Source organism: Diadema setosum, chromosome 4, assembly GCF_964275005.1.
Source record: "Diadema setosum chromosome 4, eeDiaSeto1, whole genome shotgun sequence".
In the NCBI taxonomy this organism is placed as follows: Eukaryota; Metazoa; Echinodermata; class Echinoidea; order Diadematoida; family Diadematidae; genus Diadema; species Diadema setosum.
This window is the reverse complement of record NC_092688.1, coordinates 38,302,220-38,319,613: the sequence shown is the minus strand read 5'-3', so window position 1 is coordinate 38,319,613 and position 17,394 is coordinate 38,302,220. Positions and strand designations below refer to the sequence as shown.

General features: G+C 39.6%; 1 protein-coding gene across 1 annotated transcript in view; it reads left to right on the top strand.

Moving 5' to 3' along the window:
- Window positions 1-17,394, top strand: part of LOC140227231 (uncharacterized) — a 67,900-nt gene that overhangs the window by 30,625 nt on the left and 19,881 nt on the right. The window contains exon 4 of the mRNA XM_072307656.1: window positions 9,721-9,893. Within this exon, the coding sequence (XP_072163757.1) occupies window positions 9,721-9,893 (173 nt within the window). The remainder of the gene's footprint in view (window positions 1-9,720; window positions 9,894-17,394) is intronic.

Sequence of the window (17,394 nt, the reverse complement as noted above, 5' to 3'; positions counted from 1 at the left end):
TAAAAAGCTTCTTGGTAATATTTGTCCATGTGTCATCAAAATTATTTACGCGTTGATTTTTTTCTGGATTGTTCAGAGGGGTGTGAAATTCACAAAGATTGTCACACCGCGAAGCATTTCATGATCGCAGTTTTGTATAATTTCAGGCTAAGTATGTTTGTGAATTCATCATTCTTTTAAAGGCTTGTTATATGCTATTTTATGTTTTCTTTTCCTACTTTTTACCATCTGGAAATTGAACTTGACATTTGGACCAACATGATTACCGCATCATTACAAAGAAGGCATTTTTTTTTTTCGAGTGCGTAAGTTGACTTTATGAGCTGCCTATGGTGGATGTAAACATGCAGTACAGCACAAATGGATTCTTCAAATATAATATAAATTCTCTCTCTCTTTTCCCTACAATTGCATTCTGTACTCGAGACAAGACATTCGAAATACTAATCCCCTGCAGCCACATCTTCTTCTGTGGGCAGCCAGACTTTTAGTTGTGGCAATAATGGATCATTAAATGGCAATTTATGCAGCAGTGTTCGGTTAATGACTCCCCCTTCCATTTACACCCAGAATGCTGGTCAGACGCAAGGAGAGCGTTTAACAACCAGACAGATTTGATGCGCGGAAATAAAGTTTGCGACACGCCGTGAAATTATTCCTGGTCGTCCTTTTCGCTTCGAGAGAAACACTCGTCTTGATTGGCAATTAACATTCAAGCATTCTTACTGATTTACAAATGATTTTGCCACGCGCAAGTAAGCGATGAACTTGGAGTTTGAACTCGGCTATTGGGGACACAAAGCCAGGGATGTCTGTGTTATGTTGTTTGTCATCCACCAGCCGTGTTTGTTTTCCAAGTGTAGTCCAGACTTGCGCAATGGCAGCTGTTCCTGTCATTTATGTATGTTGTATACCACCGCACAATGATTCATTATGCAAACTGCTTTGCACCACCCATCACTTTCACACACACACTGTCTCTCTCACAACATCTCTATCTCTCTCTCTCTCTCTCTCTCCTTCTGCATTTTCCATATTACAACTCACGCATGAACATACACAGATAGCACTAAAAGATGAAGTAGTTCCATAGATTACCACTGTATTTGAGTGAATTTAAGTATATGTTTGAAATATATCAGCAAACAGCAAGCCTTAATACAATTGCAGGGGAAGTGTTTTGTGATGGTTAATACAATTGCCTTGGATGTGTTTTTGTGTCGGTGGGTACACTAGACAATTGACATTATCCTTGCACCACTTGTAAAGGAACTTTGATTGACGTAAATTGCTAAATATGATTTTAAAACAAAAGGCATTGTAGGGAAACATATTACAAGCTATGCTCAGTCCAGGGAAGGTGCATTCCAATATCTTGTGTTAATCATTCAGTAACTTACAGGAGCAGTGGTAGGCAGACGATGTAATCAATGGAATCTTGGTTTGGAAGCTTTTCTTGTGGGCAGATCCATGTAATTTGAAGAAAAATAATAGAAAAAATAGATATAGAATATACGGCACATATTCAGATGAATTATTTGTTCAGCCACATTAAATTGTGATGATCCGGGTGTTATAAATCAGCACAAGTCAATACACCTTTTAAAGGGTAAAGACATATCTACTACAATATCCTCTAACTTTTTGGTAAAAAGTCTGATATTTTATGTAAACCTAAGGGCCCGAATTCACGAAGGTGGTACAAATGAAACCATGGTTTAAACCATGGACAAAAACCATGGAGCGCCAAGTGTCGCACGACATATTTCGTTACGAAATTGGTCATTTCGTCGACAAAATGACCGTTTCGTTAACGTTAATGTTTTCATTTCGTTACAAAGTAATCATTTCATCGACAAAATGACTGAATTCGTAACGAAATATTCCATGCGACACTTGGCGCTCCATGGTTTTTGTCCATGGTTTAAACCATGGTTTCATTTGTACCACCTTCGTGAATTTGGGCCATTGGGGAACTGTGACATAATGGTGAAAAAAGTGTATTATTCCCTTAACTGATTATATGATGGATGCAACCAAAGACCAGTATTTCTCTAGGAAAACATGAATTCTGTAACTCTGTCATTTCTGTATTCATTTTTTTACTGAAATTGTAACCTAAGTTTACCTTATCATTCAAATCAATTTGAATGTGGAGTGGTGTTCCCACTTTGCAGTTTTGTGTCTGGAGCGGTGTTCGGTTGTTTTCAACACTCTCCTCAGGTGGTTCAAATTGAAAGGTCAGAAATTGCATTATGACCAATCATTACGGAAACTCTTGTTTGTTACGACCCATTTCCTGGCCAGTCATGAGTATGCGTCGACGCTGTGTAAATAGCATAATAAATTGTAGGGGATGATGTCGCCACATAATTACCTGGTTCATTTGTGGAATATTGGAAAATTTACATCGAGTCTCCCCCTCCCCCCTCCCTCCCAAATTTGAAAACAACAGGGGAAAGCCATGTGTTTGTACTTTGGTGCATTCTAGGGTTCGTTGAACCCTGCTGTACATCTACCCATGTACGTCATTGGCAACAACTCTATATTGAAAATGTGAGAAAATATGGCAGTTTTCTGTTACCATGGATATGCCTGTTGTGTACATAATGCAGGTTACTGTAACATCTCCATTTTCTCTTTTTTTTTCTGTTTTCAGTAACTAGTCCCTTTTTGAACCAGGTGCAGTAATGAAAATTATGATTTATCCTTTGTTTCTTAAAGGCAAAGTGCATTGTAGTTCAGATTTTATGTCTTTTCACAGCAGGGGTGGCGGTACTGTATTTTAGTAGTTAGAAGTTTTGAAACTTCTGTTATAGAAACAAGCTAACAAAATCGGCATTCATTTATTTGTGAAGCACTTTGAGCAGTGGCAACTTGCAGTAATTTCAGCCAGCAGAGTCTAAGTGAGACCACAGCCAATCAACTGTGAACGGCTTAACTGTTGCCATGGTAACCACAACGATGGTAGCAGGCTCTGCAGCCCTCATTATTGTGTGCTACCACTGTGGTAATACCGTCAGAATGTTTGGGGGATATCTTTAAAGGGTAACAATTGCCTGGAGTGAAATCTCTAAACAGTAAGAATCCTGAAAAGAAATTGTCTTAAACTATTGAATATAAAGTAGAATGTTGCTCGATACAGGCAGAAGATACATCTAAGGAAAAGATGTACAGAGTGTCTCAATGTTTTTCCAATTGTCAGAAATTTCAAGTGCCTTACACATTCAGGATTGTTTGTTCAAAATATGTATCAAATGCTTTAATTGTTTACATTTTTTTTTTATTTTTTCCTTCATCCACTAAGCACCACCCCGGAAGAATTCTTCTCCCCTTTCTTGATGTTATCAGTAAGTTAGCTGAGATATTGTTTAATGATACCTAATGTTATCACTATTCACATCAGCAGCAGTCAGCATGGAATGGATGTCAGGGGACCTTTAAGGAGGTTGGCGTAGTAGACTTGATTTGATCCATGTTACGGCTGTAATACAGTTCAATGGCGGATGAATTAAAGCAGAATGAGGTATTGAATCATGCACCTAAAAATAGCGCGCTGCTTCTACCACCAGACACTGCTCACAAAACGGCAGCAGCCCCGAGAATGGGGAGCTCTAGGTGTCAATGCGATAACCATAAATTGTAAGTTCACTACCTGACATGCACGCACACACACCATTCACATACAACATACATGTTGAAGAGAGGGCACATGAATGCACTATGCAAGGGGGGGGGGGGGGATTCAGTGTGGCCTGGTTAGTGTAACACCAAAACTATATAATGACTTTTATTTCATCTATCACTCTCCCCTGTACTATACACAGACGTCGTTATTATCGTGATAGCTGTTAATACATGTATCATCATAATCATCATTTTAAACATCATTAATAGCTATCATTAATTATTCTTTATTATTATTATTCTTGTTATTGTCAATATCACTGTAATCTATTTTCCAGAGATATCATAAATATTCATAATACATAGCATTCACACAAAATGTGCTCAGTACATCATATGAATGCAGTAGTTAAAGGACAAGTTCACCTTCATAAACATAAGGATTGAGAGAATGCAACAATATTAGTAGAACACATCAGTGAAAGTTTGAGGAAAATTGGACAATCGATGCAAAAGTTATGAATTTTTAAAATTTTTGTGTTGGAACCGCTGGATAAGGAGACTACTACAGCTTGTGAGTCATATGCGTACAACAGTATAAAGAAAATGTAAAGAAAATTCAACATATTTTCACTTTTTTCGCATAATAAAAGAGCACTTGACTTGCCTCTTTCTAAAGGCAGGGGGAATAATATTACCCATAACATTTGCCGGTAACGAGACGGGGAAACATGTACTTTTTTCAAAAGATGAAATTGTGTGAAATTCTCTTTATATTTTCCTTATATTGTTGTACGCATGTGACATCTAAGTTATTCACACACTGCAGCAGTCTTCTCATCCAGCAGTTACTGCACAAAAACTTCAAAAATTCATAACTTTTGAACGGATTGTCCGATTTTCCTCAAACTTTCACTGATGTGTTCTACTAATATTGCTACATTCTCTCAATCCTTATGTTTATGAAGGTGAACTTGTCCTTTGATACTGCATTCAGAGCTGACAGCCCGGATTTTTAAAGGTTTTGCTTGTGTCTATTAAGAGTCTTGCTCAAGGGGGACAAGAAGTGCAGTTTGATATTTGTTGAATCTCGATCAGCTTTGTTTAAAACAGCAGTAGTACTTGAAGTATTGGGGCAGACATTTTGCAGTTGAATCGGAAATTTGTAGGAATAGTGGTTATGTTAGGTGATATGCATAGTATAAGAAATGTGAAAGCTTCTGTGGGATGAAAGGGGGGTTGTCAGGGGGACAGAAGGCGGCACTTTGTGGTCTGGACGGTAGGCTTGGGTTCAAAGCCTTGGTGCTCGTAAACAATACATGAAGGCTGAATCATCGACAGTGACAGCGTCTGGGGATGCTCCCATACAAAATGCAGCGTGATTTAACGCTCGGTCTGCTCTACATGCTCTCACACTCATAATTTTCTTCTCTCAAACAGCTGTTGTTCTGGGAAGAGTTCAAAAACTTTGTGATGCTGTCGTGATTTTGCGACACACATGGAAAGTGACTATAGCTTCAAACATGAGATCACACAACAGTGAATATCAGTCACAATCACCTATATAATGATACCAGGTACTCTATACACCAACTATTTTGCAAGGTTGTTTTTATTTCCTGAATTTCGCGAGTTGGATGCTATTCACAAACCAGGAAACACACAGATATGTCAATTCTGATGCCGACATGAATTTTGACATGCATGCATACATTGCTCCGTTCAGTCCTGTACTCTATGATAGCAAATTTAACCACTTGCAAAACTGTCTAGAAGTCCCGATTCGCGAAAGAATAGTCTTGCTAAATATACAGTACTCTAGCCTTCATATGTCTTTTATATTGTATGAGACTCAGCTGATAGGTTTAAGAAAGGACTTTTTACTTCAATATTATTTAAACATATATTTCGTTTCATCGTCCTCTCTCATTTATTGTGCATTTTTAGGTTTTATAGCAGCTTCTGAAAAGTTAAGCAGCACTGATGTTAATACTAGTATTTAATAATACAAATATTATGCATTGAGACATACAATGTAGGCCTACATGTGCATTTGTATGATCCATATCAGGTGGTCCCGGACAGAATAATAAAACTTTTTATGTTGCGTTAATTAGTATTAATACAATGTACAGTGTGTACAAATATTATATTGAGACATCAGCATACAATGTAGGCCTACATGTGCATAATTGTATGATCCATATCAGGTGGTCCCGGACAGAATAATAAAACTTTTTATGTTGCGTTAATTAGTATTAATACAATGTACAGTGTGTACAAATATTATATTGAGACATCAGCATACAATGTAGGCCTACATGTGTATTGTATGATCCATATCAGGTGGTCCCGGACAGAATAATAAAACTTTATGTTGCCTGAAGGAAAAAACAAAAAGCCCTTTATAGGCATAACACTAAAACACTGGCAATGGGAAAGACACGCAGATTTAGCCAGTGGCGGATACCACACCGACACAAGCATGTAGTGAAAACAAACAAACAAACAAACAAACAACCTCAAACAGACAAACAAACACGCAGGTAAATCCCAAAGAATTCTTATCTCTCCCGTGTTGAAAGAAAATTAAGCAGAAAGCAGACTGAACGTGACACATGAGCTTTCCGCTGCCTGGTATGATATATCTGGAAATGGAATTTATAGTACACATTGGGAGCGTGTACTGTATGATTTAGGCTGCCATGGATTTGGCAGATTTATGCAAACATACAGTGTACATACAATTCTGTACATATGTGCTAGTGCAGTGTAATCCCGCCGCAGCGTCACAATCACATATTACATATAGCGCTTGCTACTTATCGTGCAGGATGTGCCAACTCACACATGCGGCCTTGTTCTTGGAACGCGATGATAACGTGGGGGGATATGTACAACAAGCTGTGGCCGGTTTTATTTCCCCCCAGGGAGGCGAAAAAAAGCAATCATTGTAACATAAATCCGGTGACATGAATTTTGCCGTTGTTTGTTCCGGACGCTTTGCCGTGGGGTTCCATAGGATGTGTGGATGTGGTAAAACAACAGGAAGATTTTCTTTTTAATTCCCTTTCTCCCTCTCATATTTGTAACTCTATATTGATGCTGTCAGAAAAACCAGGGCAAACAATTTGTTTGAAGGATCCTCTGACTCCATACTGGAATAGAAATTTTATAGACTTGAATGATTGTGGGGGCTGTATTAAAAAAAAAAAATCATAGTTTGCATCATATATGTATGATACATAAATCTCACTGCTGTTATATAGATTATACTGTAGACAATGTGGGGAAAACCATCAGTGGTTCCTACCTTCAAATGTCATAGAAGGATAGATGTTTTGGATGCTGTAATATTGCAAATGTCATTTACTGCTGCGTGTATGTATTTTAGGGCTTAGGATATTTTACGCAGATTCTGTAGGAATCTTGAAATCCTCTCTCCCTCTCATTTGCATTCGATGAAGTCACACGAGGTAGCAGTTTTTCATCATATTCGACAGATGATGTCTTGCATGCTTTTTAATGAGTTTCAGATTCAAAACAGAACGTACGATATGTAAAGTGCTTCAGACATTTGAGCTTCGCAACACTTTCTAGACCTTTCTGTGTGAATTCTGGCCATTATGTCATGTAAGTGGAGGCTTCTACCACTGAAAATCACCAGCGCCCAGTGGTGAATCAGTGAAGCGTTTTCAATCAGAAAACCCATTTGAGCTTGCTTAATAGTTCACAATGTGCTGTTCATGTCAATAGGCATTCTCCAGTATCACATTCATGATCACAGCACACAACATTTAGCCGATAATTAAACCCTCTGCTCTGCATGATAGTGATACAAGGCTAGAACACTTTTTTTTTTCTTTTTTTTTTTTTTTTTGGTGGGGGGAGGGGTTGGGGTGTGAATGAAATTGTCATGGTGATTAAAGGTAAATGTGAAAGTGGTTTTGATACCAACAACAGTCTGCTTGAACAATAAACTCTAAAGACTTTTTCCTGGATGATGCATTATGGCTACTGAAATTACTTCAGATTTTGATGTTCCTTTCTTTTTGCCATTTTTAATTTGTTTGTATTCTTAATCATTTGTTCCATGTTGAGAGAGCTAGCAAAGATTTTAAGTCGTGGACACTCTGCATTTCCTTTATTACTCCCATTATCAATTTCCCCGGCAGTGGTAAAATGCATTCATGAATGATGATTAGTTGTAATGGCTGGATGTTGCGGGATTACCCACGCGTCGTTATCGTCCAAACTTGTCACCCAAACAAAGTGCCACTTCCCCTGTATTTACCATGCAGGAGTTTTGCGGTTGAAATCTGTAGAGTGATTAATGACCTGCTTGTTGTGATTATACTGGGAGGGGTTTGTTTCCAACCTGCTCCTGGGTTTGTGTTGAGGTAGTGTATTTATTGCTAGAGTATAGATAAAGCAGATTCTGTTTTCAAAAAATTCATCTGAAATAACTAATTTCAAATGAATAATTAGTACTGTATACGCCGAATATTTCGCGAGGTTTTTATTTTCACGAATTTCGCGAGTCGGGTGCTATTCGCGAAATTAAAGACACACGAAAATATTGACTCTGATCCCGATGTAAATGTGACATACGCGTGTACTCTACTCCGTTCAGTAGGGGACTCCACGATCGCGAATTTAACCACTCGCGAAGTCGTCGGGAATTCCCGATTCGCGAAAATTTAGACTCGCGAAATATATGGCGTATACAGTATTTCATTTGCAAATTAATCTGTCATGTTGACCCTGATCTGAAAATAATTGTATGATTGGCAAAACAAAACAAGGTAATTTGTGACCCGCTACAACAAAAGGATCCGAAAGTCAGAGGAGGACAGTTTTCTGAAAATGACATGACATTATTCCCTTACTCTTCCACTTTAATTTCAACACGAATCATAAAAGTACTCGGTTGCAGAGATATCGATGATTTTAGTAGCGCAATTCGAGTGGTTAGAGAAATCAGCGTTTCGAGAAAGCCACCTTCAAAGTTTTCCCTTCTGATGCAATCATGATCAAAGGGATGCAGACGGTTTTCACCTCATGACAATAGAAGGCATGCTCCTAGAAACCTCCGTGATGTTCATTCAAGCTTAGCGCCAGCAGTCTACGCATGACCAATCAGTAACCAGGATGCCATGCACTGGCCAGTAAGGTCACTCCCTCGTTGCTGGGGGCGGAGTCTGTCTGTGGCGCCAAATCCAAATCTTCGAACACATTTCTGTAACGTTTAAAGTTGGAAAATTATGGCCCAGAAACACACTGATTTATTGCCTTTCCTTATCATTTAGCTTCAAACTTTCGGCAGATGATAGATGATACATTAGACTTCAGAATCATGCCAAAAACAGAAATCCAATCGTTTTGACGAATTTTGATGATCTCACTTCAAACTCGGTTTTCTCGGCTCAGCTGCCCGCGACTTTTGTGGTGGGTCACATTTAGAGATAGCATCCTTCACTTACAGATTAAAGCCCTTTCTTCTCGCAGCTTTTATCTTCGTACCGTATGTTGTATGTATGTGTGTGTGTGTGTGGGGGGGGGGGGGGGTGTATTTGTGAGCAAGTCCCAGTATCGACTTTGGCCTTTAAAACCAATGAGTCTGCTTGAATTGGTCACAAGATCCTTTGCACTGTAGAAAGCTTATGAGTTTAGATTATAATAATGTTTGGAGTGACTAAATACTCATTTTACATTTCACCACATACAATATCTGGGATTATGCATCTGCTGTGGTGTCATACGTGTATGAACAGCTGATGCTAATCTTGGCTGTCATTGGTGATGCTAATCTATCAATTTTAAGCATGATGGGGTATACAACATACCTGAACAGTACTTTCAGTTTGCACTTAAAAGTCCTAAACCATGTTTAGTATAGAACTTCTGATTTTTGTAACAGTGACAGGATTGCTTTCATGTAAGAACTGCTGTGAAAAGAAAATAATCAATAAAGTATTGATTTTTTTTTTTTAAGTCTGTACTGGATACCGGAATTTATATTGTGAATTAGTATTATATTCTCTCTTTGCTTTTTTTTTTGTGTTGACATTACGTATTTCTTTATTCTTACAGAGGTTTGATCACCATTGTCCATGGGTGAACAACTGCGTCGGGAGGAGGAATTACCGCTACTTTTTCCTCTTCCTACTCTCGCTGACCATGCACATGGTGACCGTCTTCGTGCTGAGTCTAATCTACGTTCTGCGACACAAGGATCAGATTTCGAGCTACGAGACAATTATAGCGTATCCTTTTGTGGGTGTTCGGTTGATCCGTTACTCTTAGTCTGTGTGTGTGTGTGTGGGGAGGGTGGGTGGGTGAGTGGATGTGTGATTGTGTGTGTTTGTTTTCTTCCAGAGGAGTCAATTTCTGAACTGGCAATTACAGGACGGCTGGTCTGTGTGTGCGCTGTCAAATGAATCAATTACCAACGGATTTGGAAAGCACTTGTCGAGATGTGTACGGAGCTAATTGTTTGTGTTAAGCCAATCCCTCAAGAGGGTTCATTGTGACAGTACACTGCACTTTCATTCTTATGAAACAAATGTTGAACATGTGGGAACACAGATGTTTCGGGACTCACGCATGCAAATGTACAAATTTGATGAAAGAAAAGGCAAATATACCCCGTGTATGAGTGTGTGTGTGTGCGTGTGTACATGATTCATCTCTTCTAGCAAACTGGTAGGATGTCTTACTATCTTACAAACATTAATTCGTTTGTATATTTCATATTTTGTGCGTTAGTTCATGTAACTTCGATCCTTCAGGGCCTAGAAGAGTCCATAAACAGAGGGATTGAACATGTATGTGTGTCTGTCTGTCTATCTGTCTATCTCTCTGTGTGTCTGTATGTGTATGAGCTCTAGCAACACAGGTTTCGTTGAGGGTCAAATGAGCTTAACTCAACTATCAGGTGGTAAAAGATTGTGGGAGTGTTATGACCATATCACTGCAGATGAAGATACAAAATAGATTAGATACTGATGATAGATAGATTGATAGATTGATAGATTGAGTGTAGAAAGATAGATAGATAGATAAATAGAGATTGAGAGAGCAATAGATATACAATGTAAATAGAGACAGATTGATAGATGTGTGTTTCAACAATAAAGCTGAAATTTTTACCAGCATATTAAAGGAGAAAGTGTATGAGATGTAGAGGTGTACCATGAGAAAGGGAGAGAGATGCCGCTCTGTAGTATTCTTGGTAGTATTGCATCATTCTACATATTAGCCATGAGAGAATGACCTTTTGTGGAAAGACCACTTCAGCTCACAATACAGACCCATAGAAATAGGTTGTGATCTTCCATGGACAAAGATTTCCACGTTTCAACAGGTTTGAGTGCCCGTCTTGCAGTAAACAGGTTGTGAAAAATTGTCATCTTTACGTTATGTTAGAATTTCATGATTTCAGAATCATATTTATATCCAACATCAAGAGGTTTTAGTGAATGATATCTATTTTCTTACTCGTGTCACCTTCAGACAAGGAATGATTACCAGGTATAACCAAAGACGGAGAGACAGAAGGTGTAAAATATCAAAAAATTCTGTAATATTGATAGTACAGCATACACACAATTTTATTCTCTCTGGACAAGAAATTTCTCAATATAAATTGTTATCAAATGTGCATTTTGTGGTTTCTTGTCTTTATTTTCTTTCTCTTTTTTTTTTTTGGAGGGGGCAGCTAGTAAATTCAGACATTGGCATGTTTTATAGTCAAATGTATAATGATATCTGCTATTTACCAAAATATCATGACCTGGGCTGTTGACAGTGCGAGGGAATGCAAATGGCAGCGTGCAAAGCGGTTTGTGCAAGAAGGCCCTCCAGGGGGGAAATGTGTTTTTGGGGGGTTGGGGGCGGTACTATGAGTGCGATGGTTGTAATCTGAGCGGCAGTAGCAGAGCTGGTGTGAAACTCGAGCTGTGATTGATAGCTTTAATGTATTAATTGCCCCGACCGGGGGCCTAAAATGCATTAATTGCTGTCGCTCGATGCGATAACAACCCTGTGTGATCTATCCTTTCAAGTATACAATATAATATGTCTGCGTGAATGTTTGGCGGTAATTGATCGTAATGAACCCATTATGCTGTACCGCTTCCCATGGTTGCGTTTCTGATCCTCCCTTTGTTTTTTTCGAGGTGGGGAGGGATGGAAGGGAGGACTTTAAACATTTCACTTCTCATGTGTCATCAAGCTTCTTCAGGCTGGTGCGCCGTGTGTTTTGACAAGCTTTTTATGGTGAAATCATAAAAATATAATGTTATTGAGTGTAAGTCACAAAGAAAATGTCATAGTTATTGATTAAACACTAAAGATAGCCGAGTATATCGGATAACAAAAACAATCCGCAAATAGTACCCAAGAAACAGCACTGTGTTCTACAATGTAGGAGTCGTTGTGCATGTATGATAGGATTTGATGACCTACTTTCTGGTAATTGCCTGGAGTTGATGGTCATTGAGAATCACTTTTTTTTTCACAGTGTGTATTGCTGACATGAATTGCTGATTGGCTTTACAGTGATTTTTTTTTTCTTTCCTTTTTTTTGTCAGTGGAGTTTATAAAATGAATAAATAATGTAGTCTGGCCATTTTGTTGTTCGGGGGGGGGGGGGGCATTTATTTTCCCCTGCAATTTGAGGACTTTTCGTGCATGTAAACATCTTTACTAAACTGAGGTGAGGTATTTCATCATCTCAAAAAATCATCCACACTTTATTATGAAGTCATTTTGTCTTGCCTAGCGTTTCTTCCCAGGTTGCTGGAAGATGTCATAACATATTACATTATTTTATTTGAAATTATTAAACACCATAATGGTCATGAGGTTAAAGTCAACATGAGGTTTCAGTGAATGGTAAATTTTACTGTTCTTTTTTATTCCACCAGGATATGTTTCTGTATACCTTTACCGCGAGTGGCCACGGTTAGCGTATTGACTCTTTAATCAAGGGATCCTTGGTAGATCAATTGCTGTGCCTGGCAATTGCGGATGCCACCATAATAGTTTGCATTAGCCCGCCCAGTCCTTGCGTTGAGGATTTATAGACATAATTGGAAGGAGATGCCGTCCGTCATGTACTCACTGACTGGGCTTTGAGCAATGCGTTGATACCGAAGGTTACGAGCAATCCGGTAACAAGGCAATGCTGCCTTTGTGCAGCTGCTCTCTGTCTCGCAATACTCAAAGCGTCGCTACGTGACGGGAGTCAATCTCGGCATTCCCTGGCTCTGTCGCGCACCCCTACCCGAAGATGAACGGCCCATTTTCACGGTTCGTTGTTCGGCACGCGACGGGAAGGAAGTCCCAGTATAGCCAGCGCTGAGTATAACAACCCTGAATAAAGAAAAAAAGAAGAAAGAATGAGTTACAGCAAGCACAGGTGCAGCTGAGCATTCATGTCGTAGTATTTGCACAGCGGCTCTCTCTGTCTCTTCCTCTCCTCTCTGTTTCTATATTATAACTTGTTGGTGGGATGAGAAGGAAATAATGAGAGATGAAGCAAAGAATGTAGCTCTGGTTTTTGACACCCACTGGTCATCGATAATGTCGAGGATAATTAATGATGATGATGATGATGACGGCGATTCCAATATGGCCGCCATGACGAAACATTAACAGATCTCTATCTTGGATTATTAATGATAGATAGGGATCTTTTTAATGTTTCCTCATGGCGGCCATATTGGAATTCAAGATGGCGGTCAACCCAGTGGTCAGATCTCTTGGATCCAGCAATTTTTAAAATCAGGACCCCAGAATTGTACCCCTGTATTACATGCAAAATTCTACACTCTCCGTTGGAAGTGAGCATCATATTCACATACATACACTGCCCCACTAGTACAACTGAATTCTGTGTGTTGCAGTTTGAAACCATTTGAAGTGTATGTCAAGTGCAAGTAACAGAAAAAGTTAATGTCTGTGCAATTCGCTTCAACATTCTACAAGTACCTTTCTGAACAAAACTGTCTGGTAGATATAATGTAGCGAGAGAAACAAAAGGGCATTGTCTTGTATACTTAAAATATGAGAAGCTCATCAACCTCTTAAATGGGCAATCCATGCAGAGCGCACAGAGAAGAGACATCTATGAAACTGACTATGTGTCTCCTTCCAACTGCCATCGATAAGTACATGTACCATATACGTGGAGCTCTCTTTAAATTACCCTCGGGTGAACTCTATCAGTGGTGGGATCTCGCGCGGCAAATGTGGGAATGTCGTGTGGATATTAGGGGCATGTGTGCTCTGTAAACATCTTTTCTTGCATCGATTCCTTATCTCGTTCGGCAAGGGTGTGAATGGAAACCGAGAAGTGTTTGAGGGAGGTGGGTGCTTCCCAACTTTAGAGGGGAGGCATGGAAAAGCAGGTTGTCAACATTTTTGGTGACATTTCTTTAGGTTTAGCAAGAATTCTTCAGGCTTTGTTATTTCTTTGGTGATAAAGGGACTTGTGTAAAAGTGTAGTTTTAGAGAGATGATTTCTATTCCTCCACCCCTCTAGCCAGCCAGGCTAATGATTATGTCATAATTTGTAGTTCAGTGCAACCATAGAGGTTATGTGTTTATAACGTCTATGCCTGCTGTAATTATTTGAGCCAAACCTGCATGTGTACAACGATTTTCCATCCAAGCGCAGACGGAAAGGTCACGTCAGCATCACGTTTCCCCTGTGAGAATGGTCCCATGTATAAGAATCTGTGTGTAACTATGCTGAGTGTAATTACTACCAGCAGTTTATGTGCAAGGTGTGAATTACCGACATGTCGCTACTCATTGGCGTAAAGACATCATGACTGCTAACATACAGGCCCCAGGCGGTGTGCGTTATGGCCGGTCGGTTATTCGAAGCATCACCAACACTTTCTAGCGGAAGAGAAGAAAGCCAGAATGCGAGGAACCCAATGCCAAGGCTTAAAAACAGTACAGAATATTAAACCTATGAGTCGCAGCACCCCACACTGTGGCTCTCCCGCAGATATGGGAAGCATTAGATCGCACCCGCTCCAAATCGAGTCTGAATCGGCCGGACGCAAGTTTGCCGATAGGAATTGGGCTGGCGGATGCCTTGTGGTGTCATATTTGCCGGTGGCAGTTTGTAGGATCACTCAGTGTTTTTTTTTTTTGTGTGTGTGTGTGTGTGTGTGTGTGTGTGCATACTCGGGTGACTCGCTCCTGTGGGGCTATTGACTGTGGATACAGTGGCATCCCTCGTCATAATCTTTTCAGTGCCGGGACAGAATTGGAAAGCGAGAGAGAGAGAGAGAGAGAGAGAGAGGGACAGACAGACAGACAGACAGATAGAAGGGGAGGGGGGATTGCGCCAGATTATGCAGGGCTGTATAGATTTATCCTACGCAATTGTAGCCAATGTCCTCAAAAGGGCAAGGGTGGCAAAGTATACAAGAGGTTACTGCTGGACAATATTGTTTAAAAATGTGCTGAAATCCAGGATTTCCTATAAAAGGTCACTCTTTTTTTTTATACAACTGGTATTGTTTTTGTTTTCATTTGGTTAGGTTTTGTTTGATTTAACACGCCATTTTGCTCTAAAGGTAAAGCATGGATTCGTGTGATTGGATCGTGTGTGTGACATACAAATTGTTCATTACCCTTTGTGAGCATTTCAGGTGGATTTGGCAGGCGCATGATGAACTTCTCCTCAATCCAGTATACAAATAATGTACTTGCTGTCAGGATGTGTATTCATAAAATGGGGATAAATGATTGCAGAGCTTATCTTGGATGAAGAGAACTCATTGATGTCCTGACAGGTATCATGATTTCCAAAGACTTCATTTATATACTCCATCTTCTCAACAACAATAACAACAGGTTTGTGGCACCCCAAAGCCTGGAATAGACCTGCCCTTTGATATTAAACAGTACTTAATTCATTTCATTTCTCCTTTTCATGGCAGGACATATTTTTTTTGGTTGTTTACTAATTTGTTAGATTGTTTCTTGGTCATTTACTTGCTGCTTGGGCAAATGTTGTCTACAGAGAGCCATACTATCATCAAGACAACAACAATGACCTTATTTGTAAACTTGCCAGTTCAATGTTTTCTGGTGATACTCCGTCATCAGACTGGTGATGAATTTTGCGGGCTTGAGGTTTTGCTCCTCCAAATTTTCAGACCTGTATCGGTTGGCGGTTTACCCTAACCCCCCTCCCCCCAACTTCTCTCAGTGTTTGGCAAATTTGCTGAGGATTATGATGATAACGGGGTTAGGAAGTGATACATTTTGAGATCTGTATGACTAATCTATATAGGGCATTTGCTATATTTGCGGAGCCTGTGCGAAAAAGTGCCTCGTAGCCATCTAACGACCGGCCGAAATGAAGTGGGACTCAAAGCACTTTCAAGATGTGCATTGTTATAAGGAGTTTTAAGGCAGGTTTTTAAGGCCCATGACTGCTGCTGATGGGAAGCGTATTGTGAGTCGCAACATTGCGCTTTTACTTAGTTTTGCTTCGCTGATCTTTGATGTGAAGAGGCAATGCAGGATGGTGGGTCAAAGGTCATGTACCACCTTTTTGCTCTGCGAACCAGAACTGAGGATGTGCATTTGCTGAAAAACAGAATGATGTTGCCACTTAATTGGCACATTTTCATTAGCTCCCACATGAACTGCTGTTGTTCATGGCAGTATTTACCCACGAGTCTGTACTTGCGGTCACATTTGATCACATTTTGCCGTGCAAATATTTACACAGCACAACTTCAGTGCATCAAACATGCCACGTGTGGCATTCAGCAAATAACTCAGTGTGTATTACTCTCGTTGATATACAAATGTACTTTTGCTTATCAGCTTTAATGGGATCGTTCTTTCGTTACAACGTGATCCCACTATGGGTGGAAATCAACACTGAATCGTAAAACAAAGTGAAGCGCCATGAAAGATTATTTATAAGGGCTTTCAGAGGGACTAAATCAAGATGTATGGTACTTAGTGTATAAACCTATAAAAGTAATTTATGTACAGTGCATTGGAGAAGAATTAGATGTAGTATTCCAATTTGAAAGAAAAATAGTAGTTTTGAATATTTCATTTAATGTTTCACCACTTTAAAGGATTGGTTTAAATTTTTAGACTTCAATGATGCTGTAAGCTATCCCAAAGTATGATTTACTTTTGTATAGGTTTACAGCATTTTTAAGGTCTTCATTTTAGCCCTTTCTTGTTCACATATCATGTGAACAACAAAGGGCTCAAATTCAAAAAATTTTCTGTGTGTGTGTGTGAACACTCACTGTACTTCTAAAACACCGTAAACAGTGAAAAATCACAGTTTCAAGTTAACAGCAGCAAACCTCAAATATGTGGTTTTTGGGACTAAGGTGGGCTTATAGGGGAATGGAAACGTGGTTGTTGCAGGTGCGTGCGTCTTGAGAAATGGAGTAACTGTTGAACTTCTGGTTGGAGCACTCTACCAAGTACGAAGTAGAGATTGTCGCAGGATTCATCCTTCAGTGCAAGATAATCTTACGGACAGTTCAGGTTCAATGCGGTTTGCAGAATGGTTTGTCTTGAGGTTGCATGGATTTTACCACTCATGGAGAGGTGTACACTTTAAAGAATGAATGGAATGAAAAAGGATGTCAATGTGAATAGGTAGAGTGAAGAACAACAGCCGCTCATTTCCTTTCGTTTATTTTCCTATGGGGCGAATTTTCCTCTTTGCCCCCTCCCTAACCCGTTCCCCCCCCCCCC